The sequence below is a fragment of the Parasteatoda tepidariorum genome, chromosome 12, assembly GCF_982258835.1.
Source record: "Parasteatoda tepidariorum strain Cologne lab strain chromosome 12, Ptep-v5.0, whole genome shotgun sequence".
NCBI classification, from domain to species: Eukaryota; Metazoa; Arthropoda; class Arachnida; order Araneae; family Theridiidae; genus Parasteatoda; species Parasteatoda tepidariorum.
Window position 1 is genome coordinate 46,904,406 of NC_141766.1, and position 24,059 is coordinate 46,928,464.

Genomic DNA, 24,059 nt, shown 5'->3' on the forward strand with positions numbered 1-24,059 from the left:
CTGTAAGTCAGGCAGTCAAAATTGATCCCTGATTCGTTATGACTTCAGATGTGCTGAAGGGAAACGTGCCGCCTCCATCTGCTAAGGCTATTTCAGTGCTCCTTTAGTTTTGATACCACTTATGTTGTATGAACATTCTATGTATATTATTAGTAAAAATTTTGTAAATTAAATTTACAATTTTGAGAGTGTGTGCAAAATGTAAGAAAAATTTTGCAAAATGTAAGAAAAATTAACTTCAAACTGCTTATTTATCACTAAAATAGCTGTAGAAATGATTATGTAGTCCTTCACAGCGAATCAGCATTTCTTTTTGACTAAAATCAGTGGTGTTAAAGTTCATAGAATATTATTTTATTATATTCCATAAACTTTAACACCAAAAACTATTATATACATAAAACTAAATGAGAAGTTAAAATAATGCTCCATTACAACCTAATTACTTAATTAAAATTGGTGGCAGATAGGATAGGTAATCTCTATATACAAAATAGTACATACATAAAGGGTGGATGATTTTATTGCATTAAAACAAATCAGTGTTTTCAACAAATCAGTCTAGCCAAATGAAAAAAATATCTATCCATCATCGTTAATATCGATGTGCTAATGCTCAAAAATTTAAGTTGCGTAATTTAATTTTGCCCTTTAAAAAAATACTAGAGTTGAAGGATTTTCTTTTTTAAGTAAATATTCAAATAATGTTATGTATTTAATAATTTTAAAATAATTCTAGAATAGTAAAATGTATGCATTATACATTTTTAAAGAAAAAAATTTTATTAAAATCAGTGAAAAATCTTAGGCTAAGCATTCCATATAGTCGAAAATGAATCAAAACTTTCAAAAATCTAGTCCATTGAAATATATCTGTCCATCATCATCATCACCACAGTCTATGTATTTATACTTTAACATAATTTAATTTAGCCACCTAATTTCAGCGAATATCATTAAACAGATAAAATTTAAACTGGACGTTTTTGTTTCACTAAAGCTAAAGAATTAAAAAAAATTATACAAAAAAAAAAAAGAGATTCTACTGCAGATTTTTTATTATTTATTAAATATATACTAATGTTGATATGTTTTCTCTAAATTTTATTTTTTGATTAAATAGATATTTTACTATGGCAGAAAATTATTTTTATATGTACTATTTATAAAATTTTATTCCTATTTCTGAAATGTAGAACTAAATAAATGCATATGCTTTATTTCAATACTCTTAAAACTTAACACAATTAAAATTAAGTTAATAAAATCAACTAGAATATATTAATTTCTTTTTCCTTCTTTTAGTCTAAAATATTTTTTTTTGAAAGAATGAATTAAGAGTTTTATAGGGATTGCATGTTTTTTAAAAAGTTACTGCTATTCTAAAGATAATTCATTGCATTAAATTTAAGTTAGAATAAATAAGTAAACAAAACAAAATAAACAATTACTTGAGCTTTTCTACAGTTTTAAAATCAAAAAATGTTCTATATAAGAAATTGATTCAACATTTTTTCACATGAAAATATATCTTCAAAATAACTTTGAAATATATTTTAAAATTAAGATTAACATGATTAAAAAAATGAAAGAACTAAATTGTTTTGTATTTACAACACATCATTTTAATAAGTAATACCAGACATACATATCTATTCTAACACCTTTTTTACTGAACTTAGGAATCTTAAATATTATAACTAGAAAATTACGTCAACTAATAACAATGTTTCAGTGGCCGATTATAATTGCTCTAATCACGGCTGATTATAATTGCTCTAATTTTGTTTAAAATATTCTTTTAAATCAATTATGAATACATTTATAAAAAGCATGCTCATACTTGAGTCCACTCAGACCACTGCCACTTTGAACAAACAGCTTCCATGCATTCCTGGGTCTGTGAAGGCTCAGGATGTGGGCATTTATCCGGACTTTCCTCATGCCCAAGTAAATTTAAGCAGACAGTACTTCGGTGTTGAATTCCTTTTCCACAGCTTACTGAACACTTCAAAAAAATGCCAGGTACATTTTACAATAAATTATTAAAATTTATATAAACATATTTTTTTTTATTAAAAGCATAATAAAAATCCACAAAAGGTTGAAGCAATAAGTTTTTTCTTCAGAGCTATATCAAATTCCATGTCTCTTAATCTACTAAAACAGTCTTTCCTTGAAAGGAATTGTAATAAAACATAATAATCAAATCTCTAAAATGGATAGGCATGCTATGTAGATTAAAGTTTTAAAAAAAATGCGAATAAAGCACAAATGAACGAAAAATGGGCATACTCAAGTCTTCCTCAGTGTCTAAACACCAAATAATTGTAGAGAAATAAAAAGAAACATGCGCAAAGTGGTTTAATTAACAAGAAGAAAGATACGAGATTGAACAAGATAATAAAAATAGAAAAGAATTAGGTTTGAGGGGATTTGGCAGAAACTCCAGGGAGCAAAAGATTAAATCAGAATAGATTTCCCAAAGATCAGGATATTATGGGATACTAGAAAGATCATTAACTAAATTATTAAAAATTTTCAAAATATGGAATGATTTCCAGAAATCAAGTTCGGTAGATGAAAAGCAATATTGAATGATTTTAGCAGAAAAAAACTTAAATATGTGATTAGAATTCCAACTATGTTGGACAATAGGAGAGTGGATAATATCCTGATTTTGGACTTATCTTTTGCATTTCTTAAGCCAAATATGCGTATGTTTAGTTTGTCCAAGATATGCAAGACAACATTGACATAAAAGTTTATAAATATCCCAGCTATTAATATCAATAATAGGGTCTTTAATGTTTGAGAAATTAAGTTTGTTTAAAGGGGAGAAAACTTTAAAGTCAAATTTACTTAAAATCTTAGCAATTTAGTGATAGATATTTGAATAATAAGGTAAAATAATCTAACTGTTAATCAAATTAACAGCATCATAAACAATTGAATTATCAATTGCAAATTTTCATATATTTGTTCAAAATAAAACAAATTAAAAAAATAAAATAAATATAACTTAAAAATCAAAGATGGAAAAGAAAGAGTGCTCTTAATAATTTTTTGATAATAGGGTTTCATTTGACAGCAAAATATCTTTAAAAAATGGTGAAAAAAAATCCCCATTCATTATTAATATCAGGAGCAATAAAAATAACTTGAAATTTTTAGACTAATTGCAATAAAATTAGACAACTATTATAGTTTTTTTTAGGTATTTCAATATGGCATATCTTATCATTTGCATTTTTTTAAAAATTTACTTAAATACATATTTTTCTAAAATTTAATAATCAAAAAAATGTTTTACAAAAATTTAAGAAAAAGGATATTTTTTCTAATATGTTGACTGAAAAATTTTGTTTTTATAGAGTTATGATAGAACATCAGAAAAAATTGTAACATAACACACGTCACACATCTAATAAGGGAAAAAAAACTTTGAAACAAATTGACCGCAATATAAGTTTCACTTCAATTTGAACATAAACTGTTCAGCAGGGATATAGACATAAATAGTTTATCCCCAAACATAGGCTGTTCTGCAAGTACTATGCTTGTTCTGCAATGTATATTTCAGTTCTGAGTACTTTCTGCTTCAGGGCTAATGGTTCCGACTGGCTTGAGTTAAAATCCTCTTAGTCTAGCTAACAATGGGAGGTTTTGTAGTTTTCCTCTTAATGCTGGTTAATTCTATCAAAAAGACCCATAGTTTATACCAATGCTCGATCCGGGATCTTTGTTTTCTGGGTTTGGTCCAAAATTTCATGACTACAGAGCTTAATACAAATAGTGATAAATTCAAAAATAATCAGTTGTTCAATACAAGCTGTAAGGAAAAGTGTTCTGCAGAAAGAATGAATGTATTCCAGAATGTTGGTCGTGTGATTGGATTGTGTTTGTGCTTCAGAATGTACTGTGTCCAATTTACTTGAACTGACATGAGACAAGTTGTAGCGGATGCTGAAGAAAAAGAATATAATATCTTTTCTTCCCTTGATCTTGCATTCTACATAGACCTTTGAATAAGTAAGTATATTTTTTTAATCTATTAGCATGGATGTAAACCGCATGTTAAGCTTATGAATAAGTCTATCATATTTTCATTTTTGTTCCCTGGAATACTTACCCATCTTTCTAAGAACGGACCTCAATGATCTGGTCGATAAAGATGTCCTCTCTGTGCACTGCTGTCTTTGAGTTTGATTGTGAGGAATTTTACTGCCATAAGGTTATTGATTTTGATTGTGAAGGAAGTAATCTCTTATGCCCCCGGGAACAAAATATTTTCAAGAAACAAAGGGTAAGTCATGTGATAAACTAATATTAAAAAAAATGATTGAAAAATATGTTTCAATTTAAATACTTGAAACTTTCTCAAATCTGGCTAGGTCATATGCCACTATTGGTAAATGTCAAATTTCAACAGAATTGTCCCACTTAAATTAGATTGTCAAGGTTTCTCTATATCATTATTAGTTCCATATATTTACTGATTTAGAGAAATTCATTAAGCTCAAATACTATACTGATACAAGAAAGATTTCAAAGTAAACGTTTTAAAATAAACATTACTGCATGATTGCAACCAACCTATTAAGAACTATATTTAAATGTTTTTTGAAAAATTAAAATACATTATAAAAGATTTTATACATAAAAGTTTGAAAATTCCCCATATAATATTTAAAAAAAATAAGAATCGGTATTAAAGATGGGATTTTATGCATATCTTATCAAAACTTCTTGAATAGCAACAAGCAATTCTTCAAGAAACATAAATTTTATCCTATGTTATTTCATTGTTATAGTCTAAATCAACTATCCGAAAAAATTAGCAGAATATTACATTAGTTTTTAAAGAAATAACGAAATTTTCATTACCTGTGACCAGGGTCCTGTTATCCATTTGTAATTGATTTCTACATCTTCACACTTTATTTTAATGCAACTTTGTTGCTCTACAGGCTTTTTTAGAATGTTACAAGAATTATTATCAATTTTTTGCCCATTATCATCAAAACACAAAACAGATCTAGTTTGTAGACCTTCTCCACAAGTTGCATTGCACTAAAATAAGCAACATACTTAATTAACAACTTCAGTAATTTATTCAGCTAAATTTATATATAATATTTTAAATATGGACTTTTAAATTAAATATGCATTTCAAATCCACATTTCCTTTAGTTTAAATATGGATAAGTAGTTTGTACATGGGTAATTCAAACTTTTGATAATTTGAAATTCTTTCAATATGATAATTTGAAATTCTCCTTATTTATTACTATAAATCTTAGTTCTTATTTAATAATTTAATTTTTGATTTCATAGCTATTCCTCAGCTTCCTTTATACAATTTTTTATTAATCTCAGGGTTAAAATTTTATCTTAAATACAAATTTTTCTGTTACTATTTGGTTGATGAAAAATATAGCACTTCAAAATTTTCTTGAACTTTTGCAAGTGTAAATTGTTTAAGAAATCATGATTAATGATTTATTTAATTTTATTTTAAAAAAAAGCTTTATAATATTATAAACTTAAAAAATAAATATCATATCCTCTGAATTTGGAATGTTAAAAGATCAAATATGACAATCACATTGTCAAACATTGCAAATGTATAAGGAGTTGTTGTGTTTCAGCTTAATTACAACCCTTCAGGCATATTTAAAAATGTAATATGCATGAAATAGTTTAATAGTCAGATAAGCAGACTTTCATACTGAATTATTTCCTTTGTTTGTACTTTGTACAGTTAAATTTTTCAAGAAATAACACAATTGTGACTGAAAATTTATTTTCTATTAAAAAAGCTTATCATAAATGCAAGTTTCAGATTGAATGAACTACAAATTGAATTGAACAAGCTTGAACAGCTGAGATAAATAAGGAAACAAATTTATTCTTTTCATTGTGTATGAAAGAATGGATTTCAAATCAGTAGCACCTGATACTTTGCAATTATTTCTTTATTTGCAAAATCTTAAATTTAATTAACACAATTTTTCTTTTTTATAGTACAACCTGATTATGAGTAAATAAGATTTTGTTGTGGTATATATATATATATATATATATATATATATATATATATATATATATATATATATATTTATAATAACATAAAAAAGACAAAATAGAAGAAAAGAGAGATTAAAGAAGAAAATTAAGAAAATAATAAATTTTATTTACTGCGCATAAGCTGCAAGTACATAGAACTCATAAAATAAGTTAAAAATATAGAGAAAACAAGTAAAACGGTATAAAGATTTCTTAAAGGAAAAAAAAAATTTTTTTTAAATTATTATGTGGATGTGCGTAAGGTAATAATAAGGTTTTTCTAATTAAAAATCAACCTTATATATAAGTTTTACAAGTTTATAATTAAAATTCAATCTTACTAATTACAAACTTTGAGTTATCCAGTATGATATTACCTTGTTCACATCCAGATTTGGGTAAATCCAAGCTAACTAACAAATAAAAAAACTCGGAAATTATGTCAACATATAAAAAAAAGTATTTAGAATCTGAAAATAAATTTGCTTCTTGAAAATTTTCTTTTGTTTGGTTTTAATTTTGGAGCAGCCCTTACTTAAAAATACACCATGGTAATTTATTTATGTTCAAATATTTTTTCAGAGATTTAAGAACCATTTCAGCTGAAAAAAACACAATTGTAAAATTGTATAACTTTAGTTAAGCCTATTGTACTATATTAAAAAAAATTTAAAAATACTTTACTATAACCTGAAACTTATTCTTAGATCAATATTTATAAGCATTTAATGTATTACATTATTCATTACTGACAAAAATCATTTACACCTGTTTTTAACATTGCATAGATGTTAAAAACATATAGTAAACTTACTTTAGTAAAAATAGATAAAGATTTGCTCTTTACTTTCAAAACTTAGACTTGCACCCAGGGGCCCCCATCAGGGGGGAGAATGGACGCACGATGCACCCACTTACAGCTTGGGGGGGGAATTTTTACACTAAATAAAACGAATAATTTGGGGGGAGTTTAGACGAGAGAATTTTTTTAAGCACATAAATAAAAGAAGCAATATAGCACTATTTCAAACAAACTAACATGGAAGGGGGAAGTTTTTTGGGGGAGGAGGAAGGGGGAAGTTTTTCTTTTTTTTGGGGGGGGGGTGAATGCGCTCAAGAGCTTGTGGGGAATGGGGGCCACTGCTTGCACCAAGCAAATTATCCAGAGTAAAAAAAGGTTAAAATTAATTATAAGTTAGATTAAGTATTTTTCAAGGTAAATATTTAGTTACTTTCTAAGTATCAAAACTTAAAACTCCTTAAAATAACTAAGATAAATTTTTTTTTACCTCAGACCACTCGCCTGTAGCCCAATCTGGACAAGGACCAGCGTTACATTCAAATGTTTCAGAGGGTTTACGGTTTGAATCACAATCAGAACCTTTAAATTCATCATCGTTATAGCAAACTACTTGGCGACGTTTAATACCATTTCCACAACTAACAGAACACTAGAAAGACAAAATAAATTATATTTTAAATCTTTCTTTAGATTTCATTAGATCTAGATGAAAATAAATTTACAATCAACTTTATAAACAATGAAATTAAAGTTCTATCAATAAGAGTCTACTGTTTCGTATAAAGAAAAACATCAAGTAACAGAAATACGCATCGAAAAAAACTTAAATTTATTTAATGTTGGCATTCCAAATTTTTTTTAAATAATTTTTTTAACAAATTCCACACAAGTATAAGCATTTTTATGAACGAAATAATGGAATATAGAGAGTGTCAAATTTTGGCAGAGGAGGTGGAAAGAAGAAAATTGCAAAACTAACCTTTCTTTATGACTGTTAAGAAATCATTGATTGCATTATTGCGAGTTCTACATGTATGATTGTATTCCCCATTGTAGCAAATATCTTTTTAGGAGAACTTAATGAGGCCATGTAACAAACTTCTCTTAGTTCTTTTTTTTTTTTAAAACTAACTTCTCTTAGTTCTTTTTTCTCTATCCTGACTTACTGATAGAAAAGCATAACATACAAGATGTGCAAGCAGTACATATATTTAATTTAAGAATTTTTTATATATTTCAAACAAAGATTTTATTAAGTCAAAATAAATATGAATATATTTCCTAATGAATGTAGGTACTTGTTTCACTATCATTAATTCAGTTATGGCATTATGTTTATCAATTGCACATCCTTTGTCTATGCAGACCTCTTATTTTAGGACAATTTTCTTGGTTCTCAGAGTGTCTACTTTATCAAAGTTTCACTGTATTACAGGAATAATCCTCAAACTAAGTGCTTGGTAGAAAAACCATAATCAGAAAGGAAGGACAGGTGAATGGTACAGCAACCTGAACTGGGATTAATTCAAAGCTGCATTATTTTCTTTTCAACTTGTTTACGCCAAATATTGCAAGAAATAATTTAAATTTTAAATATTTTATGCTTGGGCTGTGGCCAAATCATATGATAAAAAAAAGAAATACTTTTTTACATCTGTCAATCTTTCCAATGTATTAGAAAAACATATTTTCTACAATCCATAATTATAGTGTTCATCAAAAGACAAAAAACTTAAATGCCTTAATTTTACAAGTGACTTAAAATATGATACTAATACAATCACAGATAAAAATAAAAACTTATAAAAAATGTATTTTGTAATAAAAAATGACATTAGTAAGTACACACCTCGGCCCATGGTCCAGTTTTCCAATGAGAGTGTGAAGTGCTGTTTGAGTGATGTGGCAAACTGCATTGACAAACCTCTGTGGCATGTGGCTTAGTTTGAGAATTACATATATGTTCTTCTGAATTACAACTCACTTTCCTTTTTTTAATGTTTTCTAGACAGAAACACTAGAAAATTCAAATACAGGAGAGAGTCAAATATTTCAAAAATGAGATTATAAAAAAAAAAACATAATTTTGTCTTTACAGCATAAAAAATAATTTGATATCCTAAAATGCAGAAGCAAAAATTTATGATTTTTAAGCCTCAAACATACAGTTTGAAATGCTCACAAACTAGTAGCAACTGCTTTATAAAGCTGTAAAAAAGATTAATGGCCAATTTACACTTCAAACCAAAATAACACTAAAAAACTTTAATATTAAGATCTGTTTTCTTAAAATTGTTATATTATTTTATAGTAATGAGTATTAGTTTTGTATGAGTATAATAAGCTGTCAACTTGGCTACCAATAATCAAAGGGGAGGGTTTAAGTCCTGAATACACATATAAGGGTTAGCTTGCTTTGAAAATTAAAAAAAAAGGTTGATATAATAGTTCTTGAGATTACAAATATAATATTTAAATTTATTTACTGAAAATTTTTATTCCATTGCATAAAAAAATATAATGTTAATTTATTTCTTGACATAATCCTCTAAAATAAAAATTTAAATTATTTATATTAGTGTAACCCTAGCATCTCATCAAAGTATTACTCACTTGATTAAAAGTCTAAAATAAATACCATTTTTCAACAGAAATACCCAGAGTTTATATTTAATAGAATATTTATTGAAGATTTCATTGCAAACTTAGCTAAGTACTTAAATATTTCCCTGGATCTTGCCAGATCAGATCCAGAAATTCCACAATCCAGAAATTTATGAACAACAATATATATTTCTGAAGCTCCAAAATTGAAAATTATTATTGAAGATAATTCAAACTCATAGTAAACAAGTAAATAGGAATTGTGCATGGAAACTTTTTGATGGAAAGCAATAAAAAGTAGATGGAGGTTCAAGATAAAATACATAGATTGGGAAAATAGCAAAACACAAGATTTAATTTGTAGCAAAATGGTTTTTTCAAAAATATGGTATTAAGTATGAAGAGACCTTTACCGAAATCAGAAACAGCTCTGTTTTTATATTGTTCATACAGTTAAATTGGATTTATATTCTGATAAAATAAATGCTGTAACATTAATTTTATATTCAAAACTTGAAAAAATTTACATAAAATCACCCACCATACATGAATATTCACTATTATTGCAAACTGATTAAACCATAATTGAAACAGTACAGCAGAAACAAGTATATGGAGATATTTAAATCATGCAACTAAATAGGTTTTAACACAACATTTTGTGAGTTTTCATATTTTTTCATGATAATTATAAATGATTATTGTTAAAATAATATGTTAAAACTAAATAATTTTTAGTATAATCAGTTGTAATTATTCAAGGAAATCAGAATTTTCAAATCAATGCAAAATGTCCTATTGTAAAAATATTAGATGTTTCAAGAGCACTGAAACAGACTAATTTGGAAATAAAGATAAACTGTAACAAATGATATTTTAATTTCCTACCTCTGACCAGACACCAACTTCCCAGAAACTACACTCTGACCCAAGACATTTTTCAACTGTCTTAGGTTTAGATTTTTGGTTACAACGGCTTAAAGGCAGTCTTGAATTATCTTCTAAATTGTGACAAGTAAGACTCCTCCTTCGAAATCCTTCACCACATGAACTGGAACACTGGAAACAAAAAATTTAAGTTATAATTTGGCTAAGCCAAAATGCATTTAAGAAGAATAGTTGAAAAGTTTTATTTTAATACTTTCACACTAATATGGTGTTAAAAGAATTCAAAGCAAACAAAAGAACCCTAAAATAATTTGAATGCACTAAGATAATTTGATCTTCTAAGGATTTGAATATATTTGTATAATCCTAGTGAACTTCCGACACATTTAATAAGTCACACACACATTTCAAAGTGTTGAAATATATTTTAAAAATTCAATATCGCCAGCAGCCAGCAATTCAAGGTTGATTAATAGTTGAAATTCGTTATTTATGGTTCAGGTTTAAAGGAAATGCAAAAATAAAAGTTAATAGGAAAGTGAATTTCAAACTAAAATTAAAGTCTGAGTCAGCATTTTATAAATCTTGAGAATCAGGATCCCTTAAAGAGGGCACACTTGAAAAAAATCAGGTTATTTTCAAGGTGGGTTTTCAATATTTACTGTACTAGACCAATATATTTCACTTCAAAAGAACAATAATAGTACATTATTGTCATTTACCTAAGACTTGCAAACATTTGAAGATAAAATAATTGGATAATTTAGCTTTAATTATTATATAATTTAGCTCAATGAACTTCAACATTCAACTTGTCTTGAATGTTGTTTTAATTAGGATAGAAAAGTAAAGCATCTGTTCTTATAAAGAATGCATTGTTGATTGAGGCTCGTAAAACCTTATGAATATTTTTTTATTTAAATGAAATTATTACTACTTATTATCTTCTCAAAAATTATAAATGTTCTATAATTATATATGATATACATTTTGAATTTTTGAATATCTGGACAATTTGTAGAGGTTTAAACTATAATTCATATCAATTTACTTCATTTATGAAAAACTATCAGTTTCAAGAAAATAAATTTATTTATGTAACTTGAAAAAGTTATTAAATTTCTTAAGCTAACTATAAGATATAATTTATAAACTAAGTTTACATATTATTATAAAACATAATAACATATAACATTTTTATAATAATATAATAAAATATATAATATATTTATATATTTTCATATTTTAATCATATTTATGAAATGAATTAATAATAAATTTTTTATGATAGCATTTAAATGAAATTAAATTTTAGAATTTTTTTTTGATTTGTACAGTTTGAGTTCATAAATTGAAATCCACAATTAATTTTTGATTAAATAAAAAAGATTAAGTTTTTGGGGGAAAACATTGAAAAGTTCATTTGACATATTAATTATTTGTTTATTTCTTTAAAGGTATTTATTAGTTACCGTTAATTATCATTCTTTTTTAATATTATTCTCTACTATTATGGCTTGATTTCTATTATTATTCCAAATTAAAGACTTAAAATTAACAATGGAATTCTTTTTTTTTTACATAAAATAATCCTGTAATAGTACACTATTATGAAACATTTTATGAAAAACACATTGAAAACATGTAAATTAATCATTTTACAATTAAACATTAAATAAGTAATATTTACTGATACAATAAGCTTTATATATAACAGTTTTTAAAACAGTCAAAATTTGTAGCTAAAATAATGAATACAAAACTGTTTTTAGGAATTAACTTTACACAACATTGCTAAGCAGTTCCTTTGGGGAAAATGATTTGAACAATTTTAAGGTAACCAAAAGCTGAATAGGGATTTTAAAAAACAAAAATGCAGATTAAGTTACAATGGTAACTGAACAAAAATTTGAATTCTAACCCAACAAGCTATGTAACTAAATTTGCGTTATTGCAATAAAAAAAAATTTGGAATATTTTAATTAAATAATTTTAAATTTTTATGCAACAATATCTTTATAGAAATAAAAATAATAACCTAGCAATCTAGAACTTCCAAAATAAATGTTTATGCAGTAACAAAACAAGTAATAGTTATTAAACATTTCATGTTTGAAGCAAATCATACAATCAGGACTAAGGAATAAAAATTTAAAATATTTCTGAAAAAACCCAAACTAGCTTTGCTTTTACAAAAAATAGGGAGGGGGTAAAACCTACTCAAGAATGCTTATCAAAGAAATGTAGCCTATACCTTTATCATTTGCTTTGGTTTAATTAAACTTTTTTGATGAAAGAGTTTGACTAAAAAACACACTGGCTGCAGCTTTCTGTGTCTAAAATATATATATTTAAATTTAAGAAAGATTCATTTCATTATAAGGAAAAATGCATTTCAAACTATCTTCAAATAAACACTACAATTATTTATAGACTAAATGCCTCAAACTTTTAGCAGTTTAAATTTAATTATTTTCAATTAATAGCAGTTAAAACTAGAATTATGAATTGAAAAAAAATCAATAAATTTAAATTTAATTTGATAAAATAAACTATCTATAGCTTAAATAAAAATAGAAAATAAATTTTAATAATTGAACAGTTATTTTTAATTTTATTTTAATTATATTGTTTTTTTAAACTCACAGAAAGGCAATCTTTTTACTCATACTTTAATTCAAAATATCATTCTTAAAATTGTAATATTCCATTTCTTCTTCTCTTTTTTAAAATAAAACTACTTTGCATCTTTGAGAGTTTCTACATATTAAGTTCTTGAATTATTTTACCAATATCGATAAATTAAAATAAATAGTGGAGAAAAAACCTCATAAATGTTGATCATTTAAAAACTATTTATACATTTGAAAGGAATCAAAGCATTTCAGAAAAATTTCATAGAGATTTTATTTAAAATGAACTTTCTTTTGAATTTAATAATATTCTTTTTAAACCATTTCTCATTAAAAAAGTATTTACTTTAATAAAATTTAAAGTCTTTTGCTTTTTTTAATCTGTAATCTAAAGGTTTTTAAAAGTATTATAATTTTAACTTTGACAATGAATATGCATAGAAAGGAGCAGTCTCTCAGTAAGCATTTAGGTAAGTGAGAGAATGTGCCTTTCAGTAACCAGGCACATGTGTAAAATTTTCTTCTTTAATATTCAAATAGACAGCATCACATGATTTATATTTTCAAATCAGATTTGTTAAAAATTCATTCACATGTGTAAGTGGGCCCATTGAGAATCCTTCCGAAGTTTTGAACAATATTTTATTTATTTCTTCATTTGACTGAACTTTAACAGAAAAGTGGGCTAAAAGGTCTGTCATTCCAAAAGTGGGTATGTCTGTTAACTTTACTTAAATTCAATATGAAATTACCTTCGACCATGCATTTTCCTTCCAAATTGCATGATTAACTCCAGGAATTGAATTACCATCACTATATACACGCAATGATGGTTTCCATTTTTGAAAGATGTTTGTAGCCCGTTTTGGACTAACATTTGCAGAACATGAAATATTTGTAGAACAATTCCTTCTTTCAGCTGGCTTTATCACTTGAGAACAAAAAGACTCATCCATTTTAACTTGAGAGGAAGAGATACAGTAAAGATTTCGTAAAGAAGTTCCATTACCACAGCTGACAGAACACTGGAAAATAATGAAGATTTTAAACAGTTACTATATATTAAAAAAAAACAAATACAGTTTCTAGACACTAAATAAAATAGTGAGATAATTTAATTCTGTTAAAAGGTTTTAATCAATTGAAAATACTTAAAGGACTCAAACAACAGAGGAGATTAGGTTATTGTTCTTGGGGATGTGAATACTCAAATCAACTAAGAGTATATCTATAGAGATGTCAGAAGAGCACACAATTTCACTTAGATTCTAATGAAAATGGAAAATTTATGATTCAGATGGCCACTATAAATTTCATTAAACTAATGAGTGTGTACTTCCCACATAAACAATTGACATGGGGACATGACTGATACCACGAACAAATAATTTTAATTAATTTGACCATATTCTAACTCCCCAAAGATGGGCTACGCCTATTCAACATGTTATAGTCTTCAAGTGAGCCAATTGTGACTTTTCCCTTTTCTTGTAGTTGCCAAATTTCGATATAAAATTTTCAATGTTCATGTTCAAATAGATTCTCTATTTAAAAGCTAAGGGATGATTCTACAAAACAAGAGTATATGTCCAAGAGTATATTAAATATATATCTATAAACACTAATATTGAAACTGAATGGGGTTCTATTCAAGAGTTTTTGAGATGCCTTGGAGTTGAAGAACATTGCAAAACAAAAAATTTTACAAAACTACAGCAGATCAAATAACATAGCAACAATTATATCTTGGCTCCAGTTGGGCTCGAAATTGGCTGAATATGGGTCCTATAAGAACATGCTTAGCGAGACCAATATTAGGATGTCTATGTTTCTTAATATTGGTCTTACGCAGTGTCAATATCTGCCTATATAGGGCTTATATTGGCTGAATGATAATTATAAAATATCGTGTGAATCTGAAAATTCTATATAGGGCTGACATTGGATGTAAACTGGCAGTAAATTATCGGGTGAATCAGATAATTCTATATCAGACCCATAATGGAAAAATATCAGTCCTTATGCCCTTATTGAGACAAGATTCTTGAATAATGGTCCAATGAGGGCCCCAAGTTATTTTTCTGCTAGTTTAGGGAAGACTATGAATGTAAACACAAAATTACAAATAAATTATGTACAAAGATAAAAAAAAATATTTTCTAAATAATAAGATTGAAGAACTTATAGAAAATCATAGCTAAAATAAAAGTATAAAGTTTTAATAAAGTAACCAAAATGCTGGTAAATGATTTCCAACCTCATATTTTATACTGTAGAGGAATGACAGCTGACTAATAATTATTGGAGAATAAAAACTAATGTGGAATAGAGAGCTTTTATCAAGTATAGAAACAATGTAAAATGCATCAAAGTACAGAGACATTCATAGTTTGGTCACATTGAAAGATCACCTGACAGAGTGGATCTTGCATTAAAAGCCCATGTTAAGAGGCAGATCAAAGAAAAGGTCGATGGATGATGTCGTGAATGACTTAAAAACTTAAAGATCTTTAACTTGAAGATCAAAGTCAGGAATAGAGCTATCTGTAGAAAACTTTGTGCGACAGGCTAAGAAGAAAAAATAATTAAATAATTATTGATTTAAAAAGCTGTTAGGTTATTTACTGTAGGTGTTAGGTTATTGTATAAGTAAATTTATGAGAATATTGAACCTCATCTACCCCTTTTTGTCTGCAATAATCACATAGCATATCATATATTTTTCACAATACATTGGAACAATTAAATGTGAGCATATACAAAGCCTTCAGAATATTTATGTGTTTAAATATAGTGGTGGCAAATTTAAATACAACTAAAAATCTCTTAGTCCAGTTTACATAAGCTAGGAGATTGGATTTTTTGATATAATTCATATTATTGGCTCTCTAATCTGTTAGTTTACTTACAGGTTCCCAGTCTTCTGCACGCCAATCATAACATTCACCAGAGTTGCAAATTTCTTTTGCATTAGGTGTTTCATTCTCACTACAATATCGCTGATCAACATACTTTTCATTGTGTTGGCACCAATATGGGCGTTGTTTTATACCAGAACCACATGTTACAGAACACTATGAAAAAAATATATATGTACATTGCAATTTTTATGAGCTAATTTTGCCTTTATTATAATGTAAAATGTACAGTAAGCTAATGCAAATTGGAAAAAAAAATTAGTAATTTTTAAGATATGATAAAAAACATGCAAATTATTGAGCAACATAATAGTCTCCACATAAGTATAATCAGTAAAGTAAAAGTAACAAAAACTTATATTTACACAGAAAATTATGCATTTGGATTGATTGCAATATTTTAATTTGTGATTTATTAAATGGATTTAAATATAAAAAGATTTATTGTGTTTATTAAAGATTTCAAAAGTAAAAGATATAAAATTAATGTAAAATAATTGCAATATATTCTTGATTCTAACTCATCGTTAAAAAGAAATATTTTATTTGAATGACTTTTTATTTGAGGCTTAATTCATCAGTTAGCATCCCTACTTATTTAAATTTTTAAGCATGCAATAAGCTGAGTGAAGAATCTATTTTGAAAAGGATACTTTTAGAGTTCCTAATTTTTTTGAGAATCTTATAAACTATACAAAAGTTAGAATTTCTGGTTAGGCTAGGAAAATTTAGCAAAATTCAATAAAGTTGGCTGACATAAACATATAACGTATCCACAACAGTTGTACCACTCATTCATTTCCATATATAATTTGGAAATGACTTAAAAATTTGAATATTTGCGGAAGCTTAATTTGCTAAAAGGTTTTGTCTAAATTTATTTACTCAAGCTAACAGCTTTTTTTTCTATTAAATTTTATTTCTGGGGAAGTTTCATAATGTATGCTGTGAGTTTTTAGTATTAATATATCTAATAAAATTTGATTGAATGCACATAACAAGAGCATTTTAGATGCTAAAAAATATTAAGATACTGATGTGTGCATGTGGCAAATTTAAATATAATTAAATGTCTCTTAGTCCAGTTATAATTTAAATTTATTATTAAATGATAATTTAATTAGTATTAATAGTTTAACTAGTATTAATAAAAATTTATTTAACATTAACATAATTTAATTAGTATTAATGTAATTGAATTAGTATTAATATAACTGAATTAGTATTAATATAATTGAATTAGTATTAATATAATTTAAATACTTATGATTTATGTTATTTGCTTTTAAACTGCAGTTAATTAAAATTTTAGTATTTTTCTTAAAATATTTTTAATGTTACATGACATTTTGACATGACATAGATTCGGAGAATAAGCATATCATTCTTTAACAATTTCTGTAATAAATACAGCTCAAAATATTAAAATTTAAGATTTTCCTTTTGAAACAATCTTATCTTTTATTTTAACTGTTTTAAATCTTTATTTTCAATGCTCTACTAGCAAAAACCAAGGTATCAATAGATGTTATGTCTGTACCATAAACTCAGATATAGATCCTGCACTTATCTTATGGATGAAACACTCCCTATGCAAAATTGTGTGATTAAAAATAATTATAAATATTTTTTTAGTACTGTTATTTATGTTGATTGGATATTGGAAATACTTTTAACTGTGTTAAAAATGTTTAGTTATGAATATTAAAATTAAGTTAACTTGTAGTTAGTTATATGTTAATATAACTAACAATATAAGTTAACTTATGAAAATTTATAGGAAGGGCAAACTTGTTCGAAAGGGGTAAGCTTATGAACTTTAAAAACCAAATATACTTATTTGAGTTTTCTGAAAACAAATTGTGAATAAAATAATGAACATGATTTCCAAATTAAGGACTTTGAAGAACTCATGAAGACTAATACATTCTTGCACAACGTTTTTCAACATTATCTCACCCATGTTCCCAAATCCATTTGATTTCCTTTTACATTTTAGGATAGCAGTTAGTCAAATTCTCCAGAACATAGTGTTGAAATTTTAATATCTCTAATTTAGAATTTTATTTAAGCTTTACAAGATTACTAAACATGCCATGAACTGAATAATTGGTAAAATGAACTTTTAAAAATTGGAAGTATAAAAAATAGTATGTTAAGTTGTTATGTTGAATTATATTTAATCTTAAAGAAACGAAATAGTAATAGAATGAATAATAATTTTCTGAAACAAAAAGAATTTAAAAATTTTTTCTGAAAAACACAATTTAAATTTAAAAAAAAAAAAAAAAAAAAAAATTTGTGCGATATATGTTATTTAGCCAGTATATGTGCTTTTAATTCTTTCAAAACTTGGTAGTCAGTGAATATTATATTTATCACATCACTTTATACACAGTATGAGAGTTTCAAATATGCAGAAAAGTTTATTTTTGATTTTGGTGCCAGAGCTACCCACTTAACACTCATTTACAATCAGTTTGAATAATCATTTCACTAAAGAAGATTTAATCAAAAAATTTGAAAGGAAAAAAAGTATTCCTTTCTTTTTTCTATTTGCCATTAATTATAAATAGACAAATGCTATATTGCCACTCCAATGAAAATTCCAACTACAATAATAGCTGATTAAAAATAGAGAGGATTTTTCAGAATCCATCATCTTGTTTTCAGAGGATTAAAAACATCAGAAACAATTTCATAAATCAATGAATGTTCAAATAAATCTCAAAAAGAGAATTAGAAATTAAAAAGTTTTGGAGAAATATAGTATTGAGCAACATTTTTTCTAAAAGAGACATTTTCGTATAAACTGTTCCTCAGTATTGTTTTCAGATAGGCATGAAACCAGAACTTTTTTAAAATACCAGCACAATGTATGAAAACAACTTATTGACTACATGGAATTTGTGTATTCCATATAGGCAATAAAATGCAAATGGCCAATTTTGTATATATATATATATATATAATGTATTTTACTAAAGAAGCATTGCTCTAAGTCCTACTATAAACTTGTAAAAATGTATAAAGCATAAATTAGTATCAATTCTTATAACTTTCAATGTTCCTAAATGCTACAAGATTTTTAGCAATCAGAAATTAATTTTTAACCTGTTTTTACATGGTGTGTAATATTTGATACCTGGGGCATGTTAGCTTGAATGTGCTAAAGAAACTCACAAAGTAGTTTTGCAAAAAATGTCTAAATAATTGTAGAAAATGATATAAATTTTAGTATTTATATTTGAAACAATGTTGGTAACCAAATTAACTATTTGGTTACATTTTAAATACAACACAGGACTCTGTTTATTTATGCTAAAAAAAGTTTGTATGTATACACTATGCTTTATACAGTAAGAAAAATCAATAGCATAGAAAAAATTAACAAAACATTAGATGAATACCATAGATGAGACTATAGTTGATTTTTTGAACTCTTGACTCTGATGTGTTTCCTTAATCTAAATATTTTGTAACAACATGTGGCTCAAACTTTAAATCATTCACTTGACTAAACTACTAAAACATTTAGTAAATTTTGTTCGTAAATTTTGTAAAAAAAAAAGTAAGTTTTTGGGCCAAATTTTGAAAATTTAATAACTATTGTTTGCTCTAAGTTCATTAGTGCATCTCAAAATATTAAAATTGCAACTTCCTTCAAGGCAATTCAATAATAAACACTTAATAATTTTTTTCTTTTTTTGCCAACTGAACTAATTATATTACTTCCGAAAAATTGGAAGTGATTTTGGAAAGAGAACATAATCTTTTGTGTAATATAAATCTATAAATCTTACAAATTCCTGAGGCTATTTTCTAATTTTTATCGAAGAAAACAGTACAAAAGTATAAAATTGAAGAATAATAAACTAACTCATTTTGTATATAGAAAACTATACAAATACAAATATAAAAGTAATTATGCACATTACTGTTTTAAACATTATTTTATTCCAGAATAAAGAGTACCTAGTCAACTTTCAAAATTAAACATTAGTGGAATTAAATTCTTAAAAAATTTAAATCTCTTATTTGTTAAAGAAAATGAAACAACCGTAAACGTAGAAAAGTAGGCTAGGTAAAGAGATAAAATTAGGCTAGATAATATTTCATGATGAATAATGTTTTTACCTCTGTCCAGTTTCCAACTTTCCAGCTTGGACAATCACCCATATTACAACTTTTAGAAACAACTCTTGTTGTTGGATCACAGTGACTATCAGGTTGTTTCGAATTTTCTTCATTGCGACATTCAGAAGAACGTTGCTGAGTACCTTCCCCACAAGAAACTGAACACTAGATAAAAAATACAAGCAATTTTTCAGACATTTCAGCTAAAACTAATGTTTATATTGCATATAAAGTAGAAACGTTTGAACAAACAAGTTTGGAAACAAATAAGTTTGGCAAACCTACTTAAAATTAACCATTGATTTGCCTGCAACTGAATTCAAAGCAAATTAGGCGATTTATTAATTCTCTGATGCTTTTGCCAATGGACAAAATTGAGAATATTTTTTTCCCATAAACACCGTTTCTTCGATACAATAGCATGAGAAAAAATAATTAGCCATGCTGAAAAAAAATCTCTTTGCAATTCAAGTTTCCACATGCAGGATTATCAGCGAATTAAAAAAGCAAACATTTACAAAATTGAGTCGCTTTTAGGAACACATTTACAGTAAAAGCTCAATATAGTAAGTTTGTCATAATACAAAAATTCAACATAATGGTAAGTTTCCATTTTACCATCAAAATGCTAATATTAAAGAGATGTACACTGTATGTTGATAACAAGATAAAATTAGTCTAATTCTGCAGTTTATGTATTTTTTTAAATATATTTTTCATAGTTTAAGTAAACAAAAAATGGCAAAATTGAAGATATTTTTATTTATTTCTGGTATCAATATAGCGAGAAATAAACTTTATGTGACTTCCTTCTTACAATCTTAACCTATATATGTTTAAAGATCAAACTAGTGGGGGTTATCCACACCAAGTTCTCTTCTTTCTTACAAAAAATTACTGCCACACACTTCAAAAGAATGCAACTTCTGGTGACCACAAATCTATCCTGTTATCTTATTTCCCTTTTTGACAGTTTATCTTTGAAAGCAATATTTAGTGTTAATGTCAAAAGCAATATTTCCTTTCTTTTCCTTCTTTCTAGCAAAAACTTCCAGTCTAATGCACAATCTGTTGACTCGTCTAGTCTATTCTAGATATTTAATTTAAGTTGAAATAGTTAATCAAAGTTAAAAGAAAAGCAGTAAATGTGTCTGTTTCATTGTTAAATCATCTTTTAACATCTACCATTGTTACTTTGACATTAAATATTAGTATTTGCTTTATAATGACAAGCTCACTATGAAAATAACTATCTGTGATAGTAAATTGCCATTTAAAAGATTTTTGCAATATTTATTTCAGAATAAGTTTTTAATTTTATCTTTAACATTCTGCCGGTCACACACATAGACATATTGCGACCCTCCAGTCTTCTCCACATTGCAAAATCTTCGATTATAAAGAATTATATAGAAAACTAACGAGCTCACAATTTTTTACAAGCATTATAAGCCCGTTGACTCTTAGTTAAATTGAAAGCAGTGTAGTTAAAAGAGAAATTTTGAGGGTTACATGTCTGCTCTTTTCAAATAAAAGTAATTATCCCATTTATTTAATGAAAAAATTTTAAAACAATAACTTCAGATTTTTTTTCAAATACAAGAGCTGCCATTATTTTCCTTTTATGCCAAGAAAATAAATGGAATAAAAGGCAATGTTGAAGGATTAGGGTGCAAAATCCTAATAATTCAAAGTAAATGTTAATATATTCAGTGAAAAATCTAGAAAACCATTCCTCTTAAAATTTTTTAAAAAATTAAATGGTTGCATTTATCCAAATGTTCAACATCTCAGTGTATTCTCTGCCTAAAAGCGAGTTATTGGACAAGTCAAGTAGCCCTACAAGTATTTTCTCCCTTCTTTAATTCCAAACTTTATAAACTAAAAGTGATGTGCTTTCTCTTTAGTTCAATGCTTAGCATGTATCTGATTTTGTGCTTAAAAAAAGAACCAATTTAATAAAATATTGAAATATATAAATGAAGTGTATCTTATTTGCATCAGAATTTTAATAAGATCATTTTTCTTTTAATTTATCGAATGAGCTTAGAAAAGGTTGAGTAGTTTATAAATTTTATTTACGTGTATTACACACTGATTAATTTGATTATAAACCCAACAATTGATAAGAAATATTGGAATAAAAAAATATGGCAAGTAAAATATGACAAGTCTGTCACTTTGAATATTTCAATTACTTTATTTCAATATCTTACTTCAATATTATATTTTAAGTATAAATCTTTCTCTGTAAAAATGAAATACCTTAACTTTGGATAAATTATAACAATGCAATTTAATGATAACAAAAACATTAAATTGAAATGTTGTAGACCTGTTTGAATGATAGAATATAGATTTTCTCTGCTTGAATTATAAAAGGTATATTTATTCGAATGGCATATTTAAAATTACCATGCAAGCATGTTTCGAATGGCATAATGCAAAGGCATTAATTAAGCACCCTTTAATAATGGTGATTTATTAAAAGAGATTCTTATAAGTAAACTATATATAAGTGATCTTAAAGTTTATGACAGTAGTAAAAAATCCTACCAGAACAATATTTATCAATCAAAACATTTATTAACAACTCACAAAGAAAGTGACAGGTTATATTTCATTAACCATCAATATTAAAATATAAAATATAATAAAAAAATTTTAAACTGCACAAATCATTACCTCTGACCATTCAGAATATATCCATTTTGAATTATGACATGTACCCCAACACTTTTCTTGTGCAGTTGGCTTTGGTCCCAGATGCGCACAATTTTCTTCAGGAACACCATGAGCGATTTTTGTTGATATTTCTTCTTTCATGCATTTGATTATTTTTCGTCGTATACCTCTTCCACATTGAACAGAACAAGGAGATTGGCTTACATTTTTCCAACTGAGAAACAATACATAATATTAATCATAAATTATATATATATAGCAGGTAACAATATCAATATAGTAGGAGTAATACATTCACAGTACTTTATAGCATAAATGTTGCAACAGTTTTACAGATTTAAAAAAGTAATAAAGTTTTAGACAATTTTTTTGATAAGTTAAAAAAATACAAATGGTAGTTTAAGTTTTAAAAAATTTTAATAGTAATGCTGTAATTGTAAGCTTTACAATAAAAGGAGCAGCCATTTTCCTATTGTCAGAGAAGAATCAGCAATGAGTGGTATTTAGCAAGATGAAACTGTCTGAATATTTCTTATGAAAGTGGATTGCTCTTAAAGGGTTAAAATTTTAATGGATATTTCATACCTATATTTATATCTTTCCTCTGCTTCACTTGCTGCAATGTTCCTGGCAATTCATATTTCAAAATATCCAAAAACATTTTAGTGTATGCTATTTTATCAATCTTTTGATTTAGTTTAAATAAATTTTAATGGTTTTCAAAACAACATGAAAGCTGCAGAGCAGCTTTTAAATAAATCTGCAATTTCTGCGTTTGCTTTTTAATTTGACTGATTCCCTCCTATAGGAAATGAGACTCCCTCAAAGCTTGCTGAGTAAATACCACCCATTAAAAAATTCAAAAACTCAAGGAAATTTTCAGATAGTTAAATATCCAATCAATATCCAGATAGTTAAATAACAAAGATCTTCATAATATTTTTATTTCACATCGAAACTAAGTTGGTAGTTTGTTATTTTTAAGAAAGCCTTTAGTCTTTTATAATACTTATTGAAATTCAAATAACATTTAATTATGCTCTTTATTTTCTTACAATTTAGATTGTTGCAGGTGCTACACTTATTACAAAACACAAAAATAGAAAATACTTTATTAAAAATACTTACGAAAGATAGCAGTGTTCATTACATTTACGTGTTTTTTGCAGACTAGGTTTGGAGATGTCTGCACAGTGATTATCATTTACATGATATTGATCAGAAATACGTACACAAACTGGCTTTAAAGAGCTAATGCCTGCATGAAAAGCAAAAATTTCATTAACATCACATTTTTATAAATAGTTAAGTATAAACTAAGGT

General features: G+C 26.3%; 1 protein-coding gene across 1 annotated transcript in view; it reads right to left on the reverse strand.

Annotated features, from left to right (window-relative positions):
* LOC107445274 (A disintegrin and metalloproteinase with thrombospondin motifs 9) overlaps window positions 1-24,059 on the reverse strand; it is a 267,380-nt gene that overhangs the window by 17,683 nt on the left and 225,638 nt on the right. Inside the window, exons 19-28 of the mRNA XM_087156047.1 lie at window positions 23,865-23,994; window positions 22,737-22,950; window positions 20,052-20,216; window positions 15,906-16,070; window positions 13,749-14,021; window positions 10,364-10,534; window positions 8,721-8,888; window positions 7,359-7,520; window positions 4,888-5,073; window positions 1,844-2,008 (exon numbers count right to left, since the gene is read on the reverse strand). Of these exons, the coding sequence (XP_087012173.1) occupies window positions 1,844-2,008; window positions 4,888-5,073; window positions 7,359-7,520; window positions 8,721-8,888; window positions 10,364-10,534; window positions 13,749-14,021; window positions 15,906-16,070; window positions 20,052-20,216; window positions 22,737-22,950; window positions 23,865-23,994 (1,799 nt within the window). The remainder of the gene's footprint in view (window positions 1-1,843; window positions 2,009-4,887; window positions 5,074-7,358; window positions 7,521-8,720; window positions 8,889-10,363; window positions 10,535-13,748; window positions 14,022-15,905; window positions 16,071-20,051; window positions 20,217-22,736; window positions 22,951-23,864; window positions 23,995-24,059) is intronic.